We start from the raw sequence: 21,908 nt of genomic DNA, 5'->3' as shown, positions 1-21,908 counted from the left end.
CAAATAGTGTTTGTGACCCGTTTCGTACACAAATGGTACTGGTCAGATTTACTAATGCACACAATTACGTGCGGTACAATCGTTCAGCACATAAGCAACTAATCTTATGTGCGGAGCGACCAGTGGAATCGAAAATTGCGGCTGCGAATTCCTTCAGCATGAGCTTTATTGGCCTATATGGGTTCTACACCAACCCCCTGGGTTGTGCTCTCTTCTCTATTTATAGCGGACTTCCTAGTCTGCTGTACCTGGACCTCCTGGTCAATTCCGGACCTCCTGGTCTGTGCTACAATAGACCTCCTGGTCTGCTGTACTCTAATGCTCAGATTTTATGTTTAACAAAGGATGCCTCCCTTGCCACCATGCACGTCACTTACATGTATGTACCCTGCAAGAACTCGACTTCCTGTGGTTCAAACCTCAAAATTGTATAAACTTATATATGCAAACACTCACTCACCACATGTACACTTTTGTTTCTATTTCTATTTCTGCGCAGAAATTTTCTTTCCTTTAGACCAGATGTGTTGTAAATTTGGAGAAGGATCTGTTAATCTAAGTTTCGGACACTAAAATAGATTTGCGCTATTTATCGCGTTGCCACCTTTTCGCCTGTTACAATAACACTAGCGTGTGATTTGAGTTACGTGGGTGTACCCGGACGCTCCGTTGCGTAATATACGCTGCGTGCGTCGGCCTTTGAGTTGCGTACGCGAGTCTCACCCTTTGTTAGAGACACGTGTACACAAAGCAAATATCCACCGTAATACAATGTACACGTTTATCAATGTAGATGATCCTCGATCATCTACCGAACACCACACCAATCTCTCCTTGTATCTTTTAGGCAGAGCTGCGTGTGTGCTTTGCAATTTATCTCTTAATGTATTACTTTTATACTTTAACTATGAAATAGCGGCAAATCTCTCTTAGCACGTTTATCAATTATAGAATGGCAAACAGAAGAGTGATATATGAAAATACACGAATGAAAAGAAATGCAGATATGTGTGTGCGTGCGTACGCAAGACAGAAATAAACAGTTTTAAAAGACACTAGCGTGTTGTTCTTACCTCCGGTTCCGGATTCCCTCAGCACCCTTTACTAAGCGAAGCAGACGCTTATCCAGACAGCACTACGAGGAATATGATCTCCCGCCCTTTGCTGATGGATAATGTCTGCTGGAATTTCCTAGCAGAGATATGTGAAGGACCGACGAGCCGCCAATTGATAAAGCTAAATATTTATCTTACTTAAAACCCTTTAAGAGGTCTAAGAACACAGTACGCTATTTACGTATGGTATACCGTAAGGGTACGCACGTTGCGTAACAATCGCTTAGCCGTAGTCGAGACGCTCGAGCGTCACGTTCGCTTACGGCCAAGGGATCACAGGCAGGCACGCTATAGGCTGCCGACTAGATAAAGCCAGATATTTATCCTATATAACACACTATACAGAGGTTAAGAAATACTGTACGCAACCGGCGCACGAGGTACCGTAAGGGTACGCTCTTAGCGTAGCGGACGCTGTATCGGGAGCAAGCCGCTCGAGCGACACAAACGCTTGCGAGAATACGCTGTTGGTATCGGGCATACTATAGGTGAGCGACTACCGTAATGCTACGCTATCAGCGTAGCGGACGCTCGAGACCACGAGGAGATCACGAGCGGCGCAGACGCTCACAAGATAACAATCAGTAGGCCTTGAATGTAACACACAGAAATGATATTCTTATACTGTAAACCCTTTTGTAGTGATAAGGTGAAAATCCAACACAGTTTAAGCTGGTTTACACTAAAGCTGTTTGAGCGATAGAGACGCTCCTATTACCCACTGCAATAAACACACAATACCGGTCTAAGGGTCTAACGCCTTTTAAGGAAATGAATGAACGTTCAAAAAAACATAATACAATACAAATCATACACTACAATATAACATAGACTACCTAACCAGATAACTACACAGGAAATACAATATCAGTACAATAACTATATGAGAGAAACGAGAGAGAAAGAGAAGAGAGAGAGAGAGAGATATGGCTCAGAATAACAAGAAAGACAATATGATTGCAGAGAAAACTTACGCACAAAGGGGAACGATCGCATGCGCCTCTGGACATCCAGCTCCCGATTATCAGCAATGAGAACCGTTGAAGAGTAGAGCTGGATGTGATCGGCTTGTCTATTTATGTCCCACACACAATACAATTCAATGGTCCCTACAATCTCATTGTTCATTGGACACAGGAATTCGTCTTCGCACTAAAACAAAAGGTCATAGGTTGATTCATACAGGTGGGCTGTGACTACTTCCAACTGCTCAGGTGGGTGGGAAACTAGGTTTCCCGCCGCATGGATAAGTAAGTGCAAATAATAGTAAATGGACATAAACTTCTTATGTCCATAACTATTCGCACGAGCGATTAATTCGCTTCAAACCAACACCGGAATATTGCTAATTAAATACTCTTCCGATGGATACTAAACACCACTGTATAATCCTTGTCTGACCCTTTGTATCAGACAAAGAGGGATCTCTCTGTCCATGGACATGCTACATTAACTAAACTTTCTGAATCTATCAAAGGGACCATGATCTACAAAATACATTATATGGTTAAAATATATATCGATTGAGTCGCCCGCTAGACGCATACAAACTCTACCGTAAATGCGCATATCGTGCGCCTGCGGGTGCCCGCGAAGGCGAGTATGCGCACTCACGGGAGAGCTCTTGCACGCGCAGCGGGAGCTCGCATGAGGTGCAAATATGGCAGTGTGCATAGTGATATTTTTCTGACTTTGACAACCACATAGCACAAGCAGTGCTTTTGAGCACTCTTGTCTCTCGCAGCCACATTATGCTTTTGGTTGTAGTTTCCCGGTAGGTTGCAAAACAGCTGCTTGATAAATTTGGTTTCTATTAGTGTCTTTTTGTTCTATATTTCAAATGTAAAAGAAATTGGGACAGCGATGTGTTTAGTGGCATTGTCTAAACTGGTGGTTTTACAGCAGTTTTGCATTCGTAAATCTGATTTTCAAAACTGACGGCAAAACCACTGCAAAACAATGCTTAGTAAATTTAGCAATTGCAGAAAGTAAAAATGCAAAAAATAATGCATGTAGGGATTACATATTACTCCCTTCATCAGATAAAAGTGCACAAAGGCCCTCATTCCGAGTTGATCGCTCGCTAGCTACTTTTTGCAGCCGTGCAAACACATAGTCGCCGCCCACAGGGGAGTATATTTTCGCTTTACAAGTGTGCGATCGCATGTGCAGCTGAGTGGTACGAAAAAGTTTTTTGCAGTTTCTGAGTAGGTCTGAACTTACTCAGCCCTTGCGATCACTTCAGCCTGTCCGGTCCCGGAATTAACGTCAGACACCCACCCTGCAAACGCCTGGACGCGCCTGCGTTTTCCCTATCACTCCCAGAAAACAGTCAGTTGACACCCATAAACGCCCTCTACCTGTCAATCTCCTTGCGATCGGTTGTGCGAATGGATATTTCGCTGTTTGTACCCGTACGACGCGTGTGCGCATTGCAATGCATACGCATGCGCAGTTTTGCAGTTTTTTTAACTGATCGCTGCGCTGCAAAAAACGGCAGCAAGCGATCAACTCGGAATGACCCACAAACTACTATGCTTTTACACTAATCACAGTATTCCACCCAACAACCCCATTCTCAGAGGACTGCCCCTCCTCCAGTTCATACAGCAATAAAATGCTGGTATTATAGGTGGGAAACAGTGGCCTGGTTCTGAGATTCCTACTGTTAAGAGTAATAATCACAGTGTTCCTCTACTGTCATTCATTGGCATAACATGGGCAGAGCAGGTTGAGCACATGCTGTTGACGCCTGCTCCTACAGGATGCTGTGATTATCACTTTTTTCAAAGCTTTAAATGGGGTGCTGTGGCAGTCCCATGGGGGAACGAACAGCTAAAAAATTATGGGAGTGCTGTCAGGAGCACTCTCACTCGTGTGTACATCTGGCAGAGTTCTTAAGGCCCATACACATTAGACGATGTCGCTCTGTGAGCGACATCGTCTAACGTTTCCCCCTCCCGGGCCGGCCGGTCGGCGGCCGCCTGTACGCACTGAGCGATATGACCGCTCATATCGCTCAGTGACGTCATGCCCCCGCCAGCCCTGCATGAAGGTCGTGGACGACAGTCCACATCCTTCATGCATGCCCTACCGACAGCGACGCTCGTTGCCGACCCGCGGGGCCGCGCATCGGTTGTCGCTGGCGGCATACTCACTTAACGATAAAATGAGCGACGTCGCTCAAGGAGGGGGAAAATGAGCGACGTCGCTCATTTTATCGTTAAGTGTGTATGGACCTGCAGTGTACACACGCTGTGCCACCCGCACCAAGGGGGTCATTCCGAGTTGTTCGCTCGGTAAAAATCTTCGCATCGCAGCGATTTTCCGCTTAATGCGCATGCGCAATGTCCGCACTGCGACTGCGCCAAGTAAATTTGCTATGCAGTTAGGATTTTTACTCACGGCTTTTTCATCGTTCTGGCGATCGTAATGTGATTGACAGGAAATGGGTGTTACTGGGCGGAAACAGGCCGTTTTATGGGCGTGTGGGAAACAACGCTACCGTTTCCGGAAAAAACGCAGGAGTGGCCGGAGAAACGGGGGAGTGTCTGGGCGAACGCTGGGTGTGTTAGTGACGTCAAACCAGGAACGACAAGCACTGAAATGATCGCAGATGCCGAGTAAGTCTGAAGCTACTCAGAAACTGCTACGAGGTGTGTAATCGCAATATTGCGAATACATCGTTCGCAATTTTAAGATGCTAAGATTCACTCCCAGTAGGCGGCGGCTTAGCATGAGCAAATCTGCTAAAATCCGCTTGCGAGCGAACAACTCGGAATGACCCCCCAATTCTCAGAATTGTCCTCAGCTAGCCTGGGCAACTGGAAGCTATGTGAGTACTTCTCCTGTGTCATCTCCATGCTGCATTTATTAATGTGCTGACTGCAATATCTCCTGTGTGGTCTCCCCAACTTCCTCCCCCTATCTCTTTCTATTATCTCTGTCTCCTCTTAATAATTTTCTCCCAGAAATTACCTTCCGTTTCCAATACTATCCCAAAACTGCGCCACCTACCAATAGTACCTCCCCACCCGATACTGCCCCCAATAATGCTCCCTGATACTAATATTGCCCAATACTGCTCCTCCTCCCAGTAATTCCCCAACATGGCACCCCCCAAAACTGCACCAATACTTCTCCATCCTCCACCCTCCCAATACGTCCCCAACACTGCTGCCCCTGCCAATACTTCTCCAACGCTGTTCCCCTTCCATATTCTATCCCCAAACTATTCTCCATCAGATTATTCCCGTAGCACAGCTCCTTCCTCCAAATACTGCAATAACATTGCTCCCTCCTAAAAAAACTCCCCCAACACTGCTCCTACTACAAATACTCCCCCAATACTGCTCTTCTTCCAAATTCTGTCCATCACTGCTGCCCCTCTAAATACTACCCTAACGCTGCTTCCCACCACATACAACCCCAATGCTGCTTCCAGTCCACATACTGCCCCAAGACTGATCCCCTCTCAAAGTATTGCCACAACACAGCTCCAGTTTGAAGAACCATTTCACCAGTGCCGACAGGTTCCCTAGACAGTCTGGGTACAAACTTTATGCTAATTCTCCTAGCTGCAAATCAAAATGACCTTGTTAGTGTGTTGAGTACAGAATTGCTGTAGTCATAGACCGGTTTCAAGTAACAAATAATAAAATAATACACATACAGGTAGGCAGTGAATCATTGTCATGATCTTTTCTCTAAACAAATACATTTTATTACATTTTATTACTTTTCCCAAGTGCATTTATCAGTTTTTATTGCATGACAAGCTATAGTAGGCAGTCATTAACTACTGTACTCAGTGTTAAGCATAAAAATGTGACTGAGGTTAAAAATAAATCTAGTGCGGAGCAGTTAACCCATTTCACAGCTATACACATCATTTAATGCTGTGACAAGCAGCAGAGACAGAAACTAATATGTTTAGGGGGTCACTTGGCATCAACTGTTTGATTGGCAGTATTCAGCTATTCATGATGTGTTGTAGGAATTCAGAGTACTTTCCCTGCAATACATGTTTGTCATATGAACAGTATAATATGTATATAGATAGACAAAAATTTCCTGGCGCCAACCGAATACCTACACAGTTGCCGCAGCTTTCAATTAGGGAATACTCAGCCCTTAAACCAGAATAAAGACAAAAACAATAAAAAGCGCTGGTAACTGCGTGTAAAAAGGCTTTTTTTATTATTATCTATTTGTTCATTTCTAAAATAAGATTGTTTACATCTCATACATATTTTAATATAATCTTAACATGTAATATGCAATATTTATAAAACATGTACTCCAATTTTATTTTATTTCTCCAAGCTCCAAAGATGAATTAATTCAACAGATTCAATTATACTGACAGCTTCTGCTGAACTTGGATAAATAACGTTACACTTGTTACAATTTATTCTTTACTAAACATTCACAACTAAAACAGATACTTTTCAACCACTTTAAAAAAGATAAATTGTATCCCCAGTGTGCTTTTCAGGGAAACTATCCACACCTATGTGGTTAAAACACCTTGTCATGAAGCGTTCTTAGTTGTTTAACCACTGAGACTCTTAATCCATTGCCGGCAATCTATTAAACAACTTGTGCTCAAATCATATCATCAGTCTCTTTTGCGTGCAAAAAAGTCCTCAATGATCACTTAAGGTATAGCTCTCAGCGTAGCAGACAACACTCCAATGTAATTATAACATGGCCATGTTTGGTGATTTTTAAAAAGATCGATATTACCACATCCGTCCTGGGAACCCTGGTCCGTTCACTCCCGGCCCTGGTAGCAAAATTCCTTTTAGCGGGTCATATCTGGAGGTCTGAAGCAGGTTCCACAGCCAAGAAGATGTTAGAAATATAGGATATCTCTTAGTATCCACAAGTTATAAAAACACGTTTCTCCGCCTTCCTCCGTTAATCGGCGGCTTCCTCAGTCAGTGATGGGCTGAGTGACTGAGGAAGCCACCAATTAACGGAGAAAGGCGGAAAAACGTGTTTTTATAACTTGTGGATACTAAGAGATATCCTATATTTCTAACATCTTCTTGTGTGGTTTGATGACGTTGACATATCAGTGTATCACAGTTGTGTTGCTATTGATCTACAGCAGTCTCTTCCTGAGTGGCATCTATTATTGTCTCTGTTTATTTTGGTGTGCGGTCGTGAGAATGTTGGATCTTGAATTAGAGCGAACATTAAATTTCTTGTTAAACTTGGCAAGAGTGGGAGCGAAATCAGATTGCTGTTAGTGTAGGTTTTTGGGGATAATGCTGTGTAGAATACAGCCGTTTACAAGTGGGTGAAACATTTTTCTGAGGGAGAGAAAGTTTCACCGACGATGAGAGATCATGACGGCCAGCAACAAGCAGAACTTAAAAAAAACATTGCAAAAGATCATCATATTGTGTGTGAAAATCGTTGGTTGACTATCAGGAGCATAACAGAGCAAGTAAACATCAACAGAGAAACAGGAAAATCTTAACTGAGGATCTTGACATGAGGAAAGTGGGTACAAAAATTTGGCAATATCTTTCGGAGCGGCAAGATGACATTATGAGCCATGTCATCACAGGTGATGAAACATGCGTTTACCAGTACGACCCCGAAACGAAGCGACCAAATGCACAATGGAAGGCTGGCAATTCTCACGACTATAAAGGTTCATTCAGTCTAAATCAAGAGTCAAAACTATATTGATATTTTTTGGGGATATTTGAGGCATTGTTCATTATGAGTTTGTACCAACTGGACAAACAGTAAACCAAGTTTAATATTTGGAAGTACTGAAAAGGCTGCGTGAAAAAGTTAGAGGGAATTAACCCAAGCTTTTGCCAACAACTCATGGATCTTGCATCACAACAATTCACCTGCTCACACGCTACTGTTGGTGAGGGAGTTTTTATATTCCGCAATGAGATATATACCACTTATGCCGTGATGAGTTCGCAAATTTAATTGTCAGACCGATACTGTAATGGATCTAGTATCAGAAAAGAAGCCCCGTTTCCTAAGTGAAAGGAAACAGGAATAAGCAAAGGTCAGTGTAGGCAGATGTGGAGTGTAGTTAAACAAGACATTGGCACATAACATCCAATGTGTCAGCTCAGTCAATCAGGACAGGGGTCTTGGCCATTCCATGATGGAACCAAAACACAAGGGGGTTTTAAGAAGTAGACTCTTTTTTGGGAGCACTCTAATTCAGAGGGTACCCTCTGAATTAGAGTGCTCCCAAAAAAGAGTCTACTTCTCAAAACCCCCTTGTGTTTTGGTTTCTCTAGTTTGACTATTTTCTGACTCTAGGGAGCACCACTGAAAGCAACATTTATATGTACAGGGATAGACAATCCATATACATATTGTTGCTATATTCAGAAGTAATTCAATAATAAATTCAGTTTTTCAGAGGCTTAAATTTATTTGAATTTAAAGGACTTGTGCGGTTCCCACCACCCCCTTTTTTCCATTCCATGATGGGAAATGGACGTGTTTTTTGAGTGGGTGTCGCAAGAACCTAGAAGCATGTTTAGACTGCCTCTTATCCCCTATGCTCTTCTTTAACCACCCATTCACCACTGCTCTGCTATGTCTCCCAAATGTATGGCCTAATTGAAGCAAAAGACAGCTAGACAAGAAAACTGGAAACTCCAAACTGGAAAATGGGACAGTTGGGAGGTATGTGTTAGCACACCACTAATCAAGTGATGCAATCAAGCCAGTCAAGTATATTATACATGTAACAATAGCAGGCATATCACACCGAGCCTCTGACCCGGGATATTTCCAGGGCAACCCGGGTCCTGGCTTGATGTGAAAGGGATTACCTGGGTTCTGTGCCCAGGGAATTTGACCTGGGTCACAACCAGGGTCGAACCTAGGACTGACCAAGGTACTCTACAGTGTGAAAGTGCAACCCAGTTATCCGACACTGATCACGCTAAAAGTAGCAGAAAGACAGACTATTGGCACTTGCAGATGATCAAGAAAGCAAAATTAATCAACATCCAAGGCGCAAAAACACTTATGCAGCTTATTGAGTGAATGAGGGCCACCTAACCCTCGTATATAACAGCAGTGAACAAGAAAAAAACTCAAATCATAGCGCTCAGTGTGGTTTCATAAAAATAACTGAAAAAATACTTATAGTCCGTATGTATAACAGAAGTCCAATCTCAAGGCAATTCCTCCTGTAGTAATCTAGGGGCGATCAGATCTTCCACTTCATGCGATGTATTAACAACATATGTGAACAGAAAAAATATATAACATAGTGTAGTACGTCTCTAAAAATGCTGAATATACACAATGCAGCCCAGAAATCAACTTTCATAGAAGATGGATGGCGTACCCCACTCACAGTGATAAGAATTAATCTTCACACATAAAGGTATCTTTGAGTCCACCAAATGATTATGAGTGAGATATAAGGTGTAGTGCGTACCGTTACTCACTCAGAATGAGATGCGGATCCTCACGTAATGGTTTCTTTATATCAGGCTCCAGAAATATCACCAGGAGTAGAATAATATAAAAACACTTTAATAACATAAAATACAAACAGTGGACCTTTACACATAAATGGTTCAAGGCAGACAGTGAGAAATGCTGATAAGGCCGCCGGCCGAAAACAGCATTAATCAGCAAGATGGTATATCCACAAATCCAACCTCAAAAAACCAAGTCGTGCAGGAACCACCTGTATGCACTCATCCAACGCGTTTCTCCCCGTAAATGGGGCTTCTTCAAGGATCAAGAGTGCTATACTGACGTGAATATTTATAGGAACAAACCGGAAATTGAAAGGAAACAGCTGATTCCCAATAGCAATTGTGGTTGCTATGGTAACACGTTTCCACGTGTACCCAGCATCCTATGCAAATCTAAATTGACTATATGAGTTTCCGTTACCATCGCGGACGGGCACTTCCGCCCTCACTGATGTAACTTCCTGTCCGCGTATCCATGGTTACCGCTCGTAATCACGAACGGAACTATGTCCTGGCGTGCTATCTGTGTCACGTTGCTGACAGACACTTCCGCCCCCACATTATTGCCCGTACTTGCGAACGGACGTGGGTGTTGGCATGCCCTCAGCATCCCGTTGCTGACGGGCATTTCCGCCCACACATAGCTGCCCTGACTTTACTGTCATCGGACTGGATAAGGGGCTCAAAAAACATTAAAAAATCATAATACCAATACATCACTAAAGTAAACCAATGTATACATTTAGAATAAGAACTCCCTTTCCTGTAACGATGGTGATCTGCATGTATCCCGAGCTAATGAGGTTCACTTCCTATAAACTAGCACTCAAAGTAACCACTTACCAATATGGTTGAAAAATGTGCCTGAGGGACAATTTACGCGCCTTAGGCGAAATTGTTCGGAAAAAGATAAATTTACTACAGAGGCACTTACCATGAAAAAAAAAAAAAAAAAGATTTGAACAAAAAGGATACAAACCCCTACGCCTTCAAGAATCTCTGGATAAAATAGCAGCTGTGGACAGGGAGACGTTACTGATAACCAAAGTAAAAGAACCCTCAACAGAAAAAGTCCACAATTTGGCCTTTGTTACACAGTTTAATGGGTACCATAAACATATAGAAAACGTATTTCAAAGAAACTGGCATCTTTTAAAGAAAGATCCAGTCTTGTCCTCTATGTTGCCTGAAAAACCTAAATTTATTTACAAAAGAGCACCAAATTTGAAAGACAAATTAACGTCTAGTGCATATGTTGAGAGACCCCTAGGGGGTATGGTGAGAAATCAGGGATTTCATAGATGTGGCGACTGTGTAATGTGTAGGAGTTGTCCATCTAAAAATAGAAAGTTGAATGCGTTCCTATGGAATGATAAGGAATTTAAGATTCAACAATTTCTCACGTGTAATAGTAAATACACAGTTTACGTGATACAGTGCTCATGTGATAAATTATATGTAGGCAAAACCAGCAGGACATTAAAAATACGTTGGGCAGAACATCTACGAAATATACGGAAGGGGTTGGTCACTCACCCTTTCTCACTTCATTTTAAAGAGGTCCATAATTGTTCAACAGATCATATAGTTTCATTTTGTGGTATCGAACTAACTAAAGTGCAATGGAGGAACAACGATAGAGATAGCAGATTAGCAAAAAGTGAAATGAAGTGGATTTTTAATTTACAAACACTTGCACCGGGAGGTCTTAATCATGAGTTTGAACTCAGATGGTTTTTATAATGCTGTTACAGTTGCCCAAATCCAACTTCAAGTTAACAAGGCTTTATAAAAACCATGTTATTTTATTAATTACCAGACATTTCTATGCTATATAGGTATGTCTTATTAAGTTTAGATATATGTATTTTTATTTCTTTAAATTGTTGCTTTCCGCAACAATTTTATATATATGAGTTGTCTAGTTTATAGGAAGTGAACCTCATTAGCTCGGGATACATGCAGATCACCATCGTTACAGGAAAGGGAGTTCTTATTCTAAATGTATACATTGGTTTACTTTAGTGATGTATTGGTATTTTGATTTTTTAATGTTTTTTGAGCCCCTTATCCAGTCCGATGACAGTAAAGTCAGGGCAGCTATGTGTGGGCGGAAATGCCCGTCAGCAACGGGATGCTGAGGGCATGCCAACACCCACGTCCGTTCGCAAGTACGGGCAATAATGTGGGGGCGGAAGTGTCTGTCAGCAACGTGACACAGATAGCACGCCAGGACATAGTTCCGTTCGTGATTACGAGCGGTAACCATGGATACGCGGACAGGAAGTTACATCAGTGAGGGCGGAAGTGCCCGTCCGCGATGGTAACGGAAACTCATATAGTCAATTTAGATTTGCATAGGATGCTGGGTACACGTGGAAACGTGTTACCATAGCAACCACATTTGCTATTGGGAATCAGCTGTTTCCTTTCAATTTCCGGTTTGTTCCTATAAATATTCACGTCAGTATAGCACTCTTGATCCTTGAAGAAGCCCCATTTACGGGGAGAAACGCGTTGGATGAGTGCATACAGGTGGTTCCTGCACGACTTGGTTTTTTGAGGTTGGATTTGTGGATATACCATCTTGCTGATTAATGCTGTTTTCGGCCGGCGGCCTTATCAGCATTTCTCACTGTCTGCCTTGAACCATTTATGTGTAAAGGTCCACTGTTTGTATTTTATGTTATTAAAGTGTTTTTATATTATTCTACTCCTGGTGATATTTCTGGAGCCTGATATAAAGAAACCATTACGTGAGGATCCGCATCTCATTCTGAGTGAGTAACGGTACGCACTACACCTTATATCTCACTCATAATCATTTGGTGGACTCAAAGATACCTTTATGTGTGAAGATTAATTCTTATCACTGTGAGTGGGGTACGCCATCCATCTTCTATGAAAGTTGATTTCTGGGCTGCATTGTGTATATTCAGCATTTTTAGAGACGTACTACACTATGTTATATATTTTTTCTGTTCACATATGTTGTTAATACATCGCATGAAGTGGAAGATCTGATCGCCCCTAGATTACTACAGGAGGAATTGCCTTGAGATTGGACTTCTGTTATACATACGGACTATAAGTATTTTTTCAGTTATTTTTATGAAACCACACTGAGCGCTATGATTTGAGTTTTTTTCTTGTTCACTTGCAGATGATGTCATCTACAAGCGCCAGCCAAGGGATGACCTGGGTGCAGCCTACAGTGTTAACACTGTTTCAAACAGGCTTTAAACCATGTTCAATAACCCAGGTTGGATCCAAGTTTTTAGTGTAAAAGGGATAATAGTAATGTCAGAACACAGCTATAAACAACAGTAATTAGTCAAGGAAACGGGAGCTGCATGGTTTAAATAGTCCAGTGATCTTCTGAAAGGTGCATTAGATAAGTTGTGGTAATAGTCTCTCAAACCCTGCATTTTTCGAAGAATAGCTTTCAGTTTCAGATAACCAAGGTAACAGACCAGCAACACAGAATCCAGTTTTAAAGCTCAGCTTTATGGCCCCGGACTTTCTGGCTCCTGGAATTTGTTTGGTTTATAATGTTTTACTTGTTTTGCAAAGCAGAGAATGAGGAAAATATAAGAAAGGGAAGTTAGAGGTGGATTTATTAACACAAGACTCACAATTGGGAAATATGCTGTGCTTTCAGAACAATCGCTACTATAGAAGTGTGGAGGAAGTGACTCTTCTATTCTTCAAGTTGGATTAGATTTGTAGGCTCATTGCTGTAAAAATTACTTTCAGTTAGCTACTGTAATTTTCTATGTTTCTTTTTAGTTCTGATACTTAGGTGGAGATGCATCAAGCCTTCTAAAGAGTGAATAGGTGGAGACATTGTCCATAGAATCCTGCCACACACTTTTCCACAAATAATTTTTTTGTTGCATTGCTAATGTTGCAAAAGTACAATGCACAGGGACCCTAGACACTGGAGCTAGCCGCGCATCCAGCTGCTGTGTGTGACTCAGACGCTAACCTAAACCTAAGCCAGAGCACTTTTACCATATAGTGTAAAAAGGATAGATGGGTAAAATGTGCATCTACAGTAGCTCCTAAAAGTCTTTGCCTGTAAAGATCTACACCTACCCTACATTATATAACTTTATTGGAAATTGGATGTATTAATGGAGTTTTCAGGGGTGTGTGTATGTCATTTATTTTAAAGTAAGCTGAAGTGTGTATCTTTTAATAATAAATTAAATGTCTTTATATTTTTACCTGTTATTTTGTTTAACGCTTCATCTTTTGTTCTAGCAAAGTTTTAGACTCATACTAGAGTACTTGAATTATACGAGTGCAATTTTGGCCCCCGAACACACCCTAAATGCACATCTGCCTATGCTCCAAGCTTTGAAACTGCTGCAAAATAGCAGAAATGCTAAAAGATAGCTGGAATTGTGAATCGCAAAGGAGAGACAAAAGATATTTATTATTTAATAACCATAGCTAGCTACATGAGAAGACCCTGTGAGGGCTCACATTACATTTATGACAGTAGATGTTTCTGTTTCAGCATCACAACATGTGCCATGTCTATGAATAAGTATGTGGAAGAGAATGTGTCCCAGAAATCTTATACAACAATCAAGTATTTCATGAAGATGCTGAGCAGCGTCAGCGAAACCTTGATCTTTATCTTCATGGGCGTTTCCACAGTTGGAAGAAACCATGAGTGGAATTGGGCTTTTGTTTGTTTCACATTGTTCTTCTGCTTGGTATGGCGTGCGATGGGTAAGTGTGATTGACATGAGAAAACAATACCATAATGACATACCACAGTGCATGAGGCTGTTGCTTGAATCAGCTTTAATGCAATGTGTGTTCTCTTTGCTCGATTCATCCATTTTCATGCACTGGTGTAAGTTTTAATTGAACTACATTATTTCCAGATTTGCCCTCATCACCCAGCGTCTTTGCACCATATGGGTGTGAGACGGCATCATAGCCGTATACAAAATCACTCTCATTGTACTAGGCATGCTAGGTTAGTAGTTTTGTCACAGAGGAATTAGTATAAAGTCACATACAGAAATATATAAAAGTCAGTAGTCAGTTACTATTGCATTGTACTTTTGTTATATTAGTAAGATGCATATTTTGAGAAAAGTCTCTGGCGGGACGCTTGGTGTGGCTAAGTTACAAAGTCTGTGTTGCACCAAATAAGGCTAGTGGGTATGATTAGAGCAAAGGTATATGTGGACACATACCTGTATTTCTGCAATTTAGGAAGTAACTAAATTGAAACAGAAATAAAAAACAATTCTTCCTATGGCGCTGCACAATGAAGCAGCGCGAGATGGTACAAAACAAGTCACCAACTTATTACACATGCATTAGAGAAGAAAAGGTACAATCGGGGCGATTCCGAGTTGATCGCAGCCAGCAACTTTTTGCTGCTGGTGCGATCAACTAATCCCCGCCTATGGGGGAGTGTATTTTTGCTTAGCAGGGCTGCGATCGCTTGTGCAGCCCTGCTAAGCAAAAAAAGTTTTCAGCATCCTAGGAGTAAGGCTGGAGCTACTTACCCTGTGCGATGGATTCAGCGACGTTCCTCCCGGCTTTAACGTCAGACATCCGCCCTCCGTTTGCCTGGACACGCCTGCGTTCAGACGACCACTCCCCGAAAACGGCATCCAACGGTGAGTATCGCCCCGTAATGCCTCTCCCCTGTCAATCTTCATGCGATCGGCGCTGAGTCTTCTTTTTTCGTTGTGCGCGTCGTTGCCCGGCGACGGCGTCGCCAGGCGATGACGCGTGTGCGCAATGCATACGCCGCACATGCGCAGTTCTGACCCGTTCGCACCGCAGCGAAGTACTGCTGCATGTGAACGGTTCGGAATGACCCCCAATGTCACTTGCGCTCCAAACGTCCCCAGCTTATGATGGTCCTTAGTGTGATGTTTTCACAATGTCCACTCGGTTCTGGACATTGGGAAAACATCACATTGAGGACCATCATAAATTTTGGACTTTTGGAGCGCAAGTGAGATTGTACCTTTTCTTCTGTAACTAAATTGAAATATATATGTTGTTAGCTATAGTTATACAAGTGTTAAAGTGCACATGTTGTATACACACAAAACAGTGACACAATGCGGGCAGTTTACAAACTATAAGGCCGCATTATTGTAAATATTGGTTGAGCCCACACAAAATACCCGGCTTCGCCATGAGTAGAACAGAGACAGCTGGACTTTCATATTGCTATGAAGCTATAATCCTGCTTCTCCCTTTTAGGTGTATTTGTTCTGACGCTGATAATCAATCGGTTCCGAACAATCACGCTGACAGCAAAAGACCAGTTTGTCATTGCCTATGGAGGACTTCGCGGAGCCATATGTTTCTCCCTGGTGTTTCTCCTCCCTGACTCCCCTGCATTTCCACGGAAAAAACTTTTTATTACAGCAGTAATAGTGGTGATCTTTTTTACAGTTTTTATTCAGGTGAGATAGTATTATTTGCTTGGATTTCATTGGAAATCGTATAATGAAACTGAATAACACGGCTTGCCAAATGATACTAAAGATTCCCATGCATGCTGTGGTTCTGGCAGCCAATTAAACTATTTCAAACAAAACTGTTTTTATCAGAATCAGAATCAGCTTTATTGGCCAGGTGTACTCACGTACACTAGGAATTCTTTGTGGTACAATGCATCACCAAGCAGCAACATGAAGGGGGAATACATAGCATAGGAAGGGGGAAAAACATAGCATACATTACAAACATACATGTATGAGTACATACTGCACATTGCAACTGTACAATAGACTCGACATATTAGACATAGTATACATGTTAGACTAAAAACGAAGGCTGCTTGTGAGAGCAGCACCGAGGCAGCCATCCGCGGGGCCAACTAGAACTCAAACAATGCACATAATACAGAAGATTTAAGTATTACATCAAAAGATAAACCACACAGACAATGAAAAAAAAAAAAAAAACCTTGAGCACACAGAAAGAATAATGCATGATTGGTGCAGGCATTTTGGGTAATAACCTCCAGGGGTTGTGTATTCCACCCTCACAATGTTCATAGGCAGACAAGAGATTGCAGATCCTGCCCCATGATATCTGCTGTCTGAATTGAATTGTCAATTTTTAGCATTCAGCATACAGCATGTGTAGCCAAACTTAATACGAGGACTACCTAAAATGTAACTACAAGCAGCTATTGAGAAACCCTGATGCCTTTTCCCCATTCTAGCTCGATATCATCATGGGCAATTAGGTTTGGTAGAGGACATTTTATTTGGGTGGTCTTCAGTATGCCGCAGGCCGGGATCCCTGCGACCAGCATACCGGCGCCGGGATCCCGACCGCCGGCATGCCGACACATATTCTCCCTCTTGGTAGTCCACGACCACTCTGGTGGGAGAATAAAAAGCGTGGAGCGCGTAGCGTGCCACCATGCCCGCAGCGTGACGAGCGCAGCGAGCCCGCAAGGGGCTCATTAGAGCTCGCCCACCTGTCGGTATGCCGGCGGTCGGGATCCCAGCACAGGTATGCTGGCCCCCAGGATCCCGGCCGCCGGCCACTCATACTACACCCATTTTGGTATATACTTGCAGCCTGGTTCAAGCATTACAATTCCGCCTCCACTCCAATACCTTCATGCAGCAATTCGGAATGACAGCCTATGATCACACAGACATATTATAACTTTTTATTTCTCTGACGTCCTAAGTGGATGCTGGGGACTCCGTCAGGACCATGGGGAATAGCGGCTCCGCAGGAGACAGGGCACAAAATTAAAAGTTTGACCACTAGGTGGTGTGCACTGGCTCCTCCCCCTATGACCCTCCTCCAAGCCTCAGTTAGGTTTTTGTGCCCGGCCGAGAAGGGTGCAATCTAGGTGGCTCTCCTAAAGAGCTGCTTAGAATAAAAGTTTGTTAGGTTTTTTATTTTCAGTGAGTCCTGCTGGCAACAGGCTCACTGCAACGCGGGACTAAGGGGAGAAGAAGCGAACTCACCTGCGTGCAGGATGGATTGGCTTCTTAGGCTACTGGACACTAGCTCCAGAGGGACGATCACAGGTACAGCCTGGATGGGTCACCGGAGCCGCGCCGCCGGCCCCCTTACAGATGCTGAAGAGAGAAGAGGTCCAGAAATCGGCGGCTGAAGACGTCCCAGTCTTCTTAAGGTAGCGCACAGCACTGCAGCTGTGCGCCATTGCTCTCAGCACACTTCACACCGCGGTCACTGAGGGTGCAGGGCGCTGGGGGGGGGCGCCCTGGGCAGCAATGTAATTACCTTTACTGGCTAAAAATACATCACATATAGCCCCTGGGCTATATGGATGTATTTAACCCCTGCCAGGATTACAGAAAAAAACGGGAGAAGAGCCCGCCGTGAAGGGGGCGGGGCCTATCTCCTCAGCACACAGCGCCATTTTTCCCACACAGATCCGCTGGTGGGAAGGCTCCCAGGCTCTCCCCTGCACTGCACTACAGAAACAGGGTTAAAACAGAGAGGGGGGGCATATTTTGGCGATATTAATATATATTAAGCTGCTATAAGGAAAAACACTTACTATAAGGTTGTCCCTGTATAATTATAGCGCCTTGGTGTGTGCTGGCAAACTCTCCCTCTGTCTCCCCAAAGGGCTAGTGGGGTCCTGTCCTCTATCAGAGCATTCCCTGTGTGTGTGCTGTGTGTCGGTACGTGTGTGTCGACAGGTATGAGGACGATGTTAGTGGAGGCGGAGCAATTGCCTGTAATGGGATGTCACCCCCTAGGGAGTCGACACCGGAATGGATGGCTTTATTTATGGAATTACGTGATAGTGTCAACACGCTACAAGGTCGGTTGACGATATGAGACGGCCGGCAAACCAATTAGTACCTGTCCAGGCGTCTCAAACACCGTCAGGGGCTTTAAAACGCCCATTACCTCAGTCGGTCGACATAGACACAGACACGGACACTGACTCCAGTGTCGACGGTGAAGAAACAAACGTATTTTCCAGTAGGGCCACACGTTACATAATCACGGCAATGAAGGAGGCGTTACATATTTCTGATACTACAAGTACCACAAAAATGGGTATTATGTGGGGTGTGAAAAAAACTACCTGTAGTTTTTCCTGAATCAGATAAATTGATTGAAGTGTGTGATGAAGCGTGGGTTACCCCCGATAGGAAGTTGCTAATTTCAAAGAAGTTATTGGCATTATACCCTTTCCCGCCAGAGGTTAGGGCGCGCTGGGAAACACCCCCTAGGGTAGATAAGGCGCTCACACGCTTATCAAAACAAGTGGCGTTACCGTCTCCTGATACGGCCGCCCTCAAAGATCCAGCTGATAGGAGGCTGGAAAATACTCTAAAAAGTATATACACACATACTGATGTTATACTGCGACCAGCAATCGCCCCAGCATGGATGTGCAGTGCTGGGGGGGTTTGGTCGGAATCTCTGACTGGAAATATTGATACCCTGAATAGCGACAATATTTTATTGACTATAGAGCATTTAAAGGATGCATTTTCTTTATATGCGAGATGCACAGAGGGATATTGGCACTCTGGCATCAAGGGTAAGTGCGCTGTCCATTTCTGTCAGAAGAAGTTTATGGACGCGACAGTGGTCAGGTGATGCGGATTCCAAGCGGCATATGGAAGTTTGCCGTATAAAAGGGAGGAATTATTTGGGGTCGGTCTATCGGACTTGGTGGCCACGGCAACAGCCGGAAAATCCACCTTTTTTACCTCAGGTCACCTCCCAACAGAAAAAGACACCGTCTTTTCAGCCTCAGTCCTTTCGTTCTCATAAGAACAAGCGGGCAAAAGGCCATTCATATCTGCCCGAGGCAAAGGAAAGGGTAAGAGACTGCAGCAAGCAGCTCCTTCCCAGGAGCAGAAGCCTTCCCCCGCTTCTGGAAAGTCCTCAGCATGTTGCTGGGGCCCTACAAGCGGACTCAGGTCCGGTGGGGGGGTCGTCTCAAGAATTTCAGCGCGCAGTGGGCTCACTCGCAAGTCGACCCCTGGATCCTGCAGGTAGTATCACAGGGGTACAGATTGGAATTCGAGACGTCTCTTCCTCGCAGATTCCTGAAGTCTGCTTTACCAACATCTCCCTCCGACAGGGAGACGGTGTTGGAAGCTATTCACAAGCTGTATTCCCAGCAAGTAATAGTCAAGGTACCCCTACTACAACAAGGAAAGGGGTATTATTCCACGCTGTTTGTGGTACCGAAGCCGGACGGCTCGGTGAGACCTATTCTAAGTCTGAAATCTTTTGAACACTTACATACAAAGGTTCAAGTTCAAGATGAAATCAGTCAGAGCAGTGATAGCGAATCTGGAAGAAGGGGACTTTATGGTGTCCTGGGACATCAAGGATGTTTACCTCCATGTCCCAATTTGCCCTTCACACCAAGAGTACCTCAGGTTCGTGGTACAAAACTGTCACTATCAGTTTCAGACGTTGCCGTTTGGATTGTCCACGGCACCCCGGGTCTTTACCAAGGTAAAGGCTGAAATGATTCTACTTCAAAGAAAAGGCGTATTAATTATCCCTTACTTGAACGTTCTCCTGATAAGGGCAAGATCCAGAGAACAGTTAGAGGTCGCAGTAGCACTATACCAAGTAGTGCTACAACAGCACGGGTGGATTCTAAATATTCCAAAATCCCAGCTGATCCCGACAACACGTCTGCTGTTCCTAGGGATGATTCTGGACACAGTTCAGAAAAAGGTTTTTCTCCCGGAGGAGAAAGCCAGGGAGTTATCCGAGCTAGTCAGGAACCTCCTAAAACCAAGAAAAGTGTCAGTGCATCAATGCACAAGAGTCCTGGGTAAATGATGGCTTCTTACGAAGCGATTCCATTCGGCAGATTCCACGCAAGAACCTTTCAGTGGGATCTGCTGGACAAATGGTCCGGATCGCATCTTCAGATGCATCAGCGGATAGCCCCGTCTCCAAGGACAAGGGGGTCTCTTCTGTGGTGGTTGCAGAGTGCTCACCTTTTTGGAGGGCCGCAGATTCGGCATTCAGGACTGGGTCCTGGTGACCACGAATGCCAGCCTGAGAGGCTGGGGAGCAGTCACACAGGGAAGAAATTTCCAGGGAGTGTGGTCAAGCCTGGAGACTTCACTTCACATAAATATACTGGAGCTAAGGGCAATTTACAATGCTCTAAGCCTGGCAAGACCTCTGCTTCAGGGTCAGCCGGTGTTGATCCAGTAGGACAACACCACGGCAGTCGCCCACGTAAACAGACAGGGCGACACAAGAAGCAGGAGGGCAATGGCAGAAGCTGCAAGGATTTTTCGCTGGGCAGAAAATCCTGTGATAGCACTGTCAGCAGTGTTCATTCCGGGAGTGGACAACTGGGAAGCAGACTTCCTCAGCAGACACGATCACCACCCGGGAGAGTGGGGACTTCACCCAGAAGTCTTCCACATGATTGTGAACCGTTGGGAAAAACCAAAGGTGGACATGATGGCGTCCCGCCTCAACAAAAAACTGGACAGGTATTGCGCCGGGTCAAGAGACCCTCAGGCAATAGCTGGGGACGCATTGGTAACACCATGGGTGTACCAGTCAATGTATGTGTTCCCCCCTCTGCCTCTCATACCCAAGGTACTGAGAATTATAAGGCGAAGGGGAGTAAGAACGATACTCGTGGCTCCGGATTGGCCAAGAAGGACTTGGTACCCGGAACTTCAAGAGATGCGCACGGAGGATCCGTGCACTCTACCTCTAGACTTACCGCGGCTGCGTTTGACGGCATGGCGGTTGAACGCCGGATCCTGAAGGAGAGGGCTCCGACGGAGGAATTTCAACTGGGTCGATTCCTACATTTCCTGCAAACAGGATTGTCTATGGGCCTCAAATTGGGGTCCATTAAGGTTCAAATTTCGGCCCTGTCGATTTTCTTCCAGAAAGAATTGGCTTCAGTTCCTGAAGTCCAAGCTTTGTCAAAGGAGTACTACATATACAGCCCGGTTGTGCCTCCAGTGGCACCGTGGGATCTCAATGTAGTTTTGGGATTTCTCAAATCCCATTGGTTTGAGCCACTCAAATCGGTGGATTTGAAATATCTTACATGGAAAGTGACCATGCTACTGGCCCTGGCTTCGGCCAGGAGAGTGTAAGAATTGGCGGCTTTATCGTACAAAAGCCCATATCTGATTTTCCATTGGGACAGGGCAGAACTGCGGACGCGTCCTCAGTTTCTCCCTAAGGTGGTATCAGCGTTTCACCTGAACCAACCTATTGTGGTGCCTGCGGCTTCTAGCGACTTGGAGGACTCCAAGTTGTTCGACGTTGTCAGAGCCTTAAA

At 44.1% G+C, this 21,908-nt stretch overlaps 1 protein-coding gene across 2 annotated transcripts in view; it reads left to right on the top strand.

Annotated features, from left to right (window-relative positions):
• Positions 1 to 21,908, top strand: part of LOC135023902 (sodium/hydrogen exchanger 2-like) — a 148,554-nt gene that overhangs the window by 91,572 nt on the left and 35,074 nt on the right. For both annotated transcript variants that reach the window (XM_063953426.1, XM_063953427.1), the window contains exons 4-5: positions 14,133 to 14,350; positions 15,857 to 16,062. In XM_063953426.1, the coding sequence (XP_063809496.1) occupies positions 14,133 to 14,350; positions 15,857 to 16,062 (424 nt within the window). The remainder of the gene's footprint in view (positions 1 to 14,132; positions 14,351 to 15,856; positions 16,063 to 21,908) is intronic.

The sequence above is a fragment of the Pseudophryne corroboree genome, chromosome 2, assembly GCF_028390025.1.
Source record: "Pseudophryne corroboree isolate aPseCor3 chromosome 2, aPseCor3.hap2, whole genome shotgun sequence".
NCBI lineage: Eukaryota > Metazoa > Chordata > Amphibia > Anura > Myobatrachidae > Pseudophryne > Pseudophryne corroboree.
Note: the sequence above shows the minus strand (reverse complement) of the source record. Positions and strands in the feature narration are given on the sequence as shown.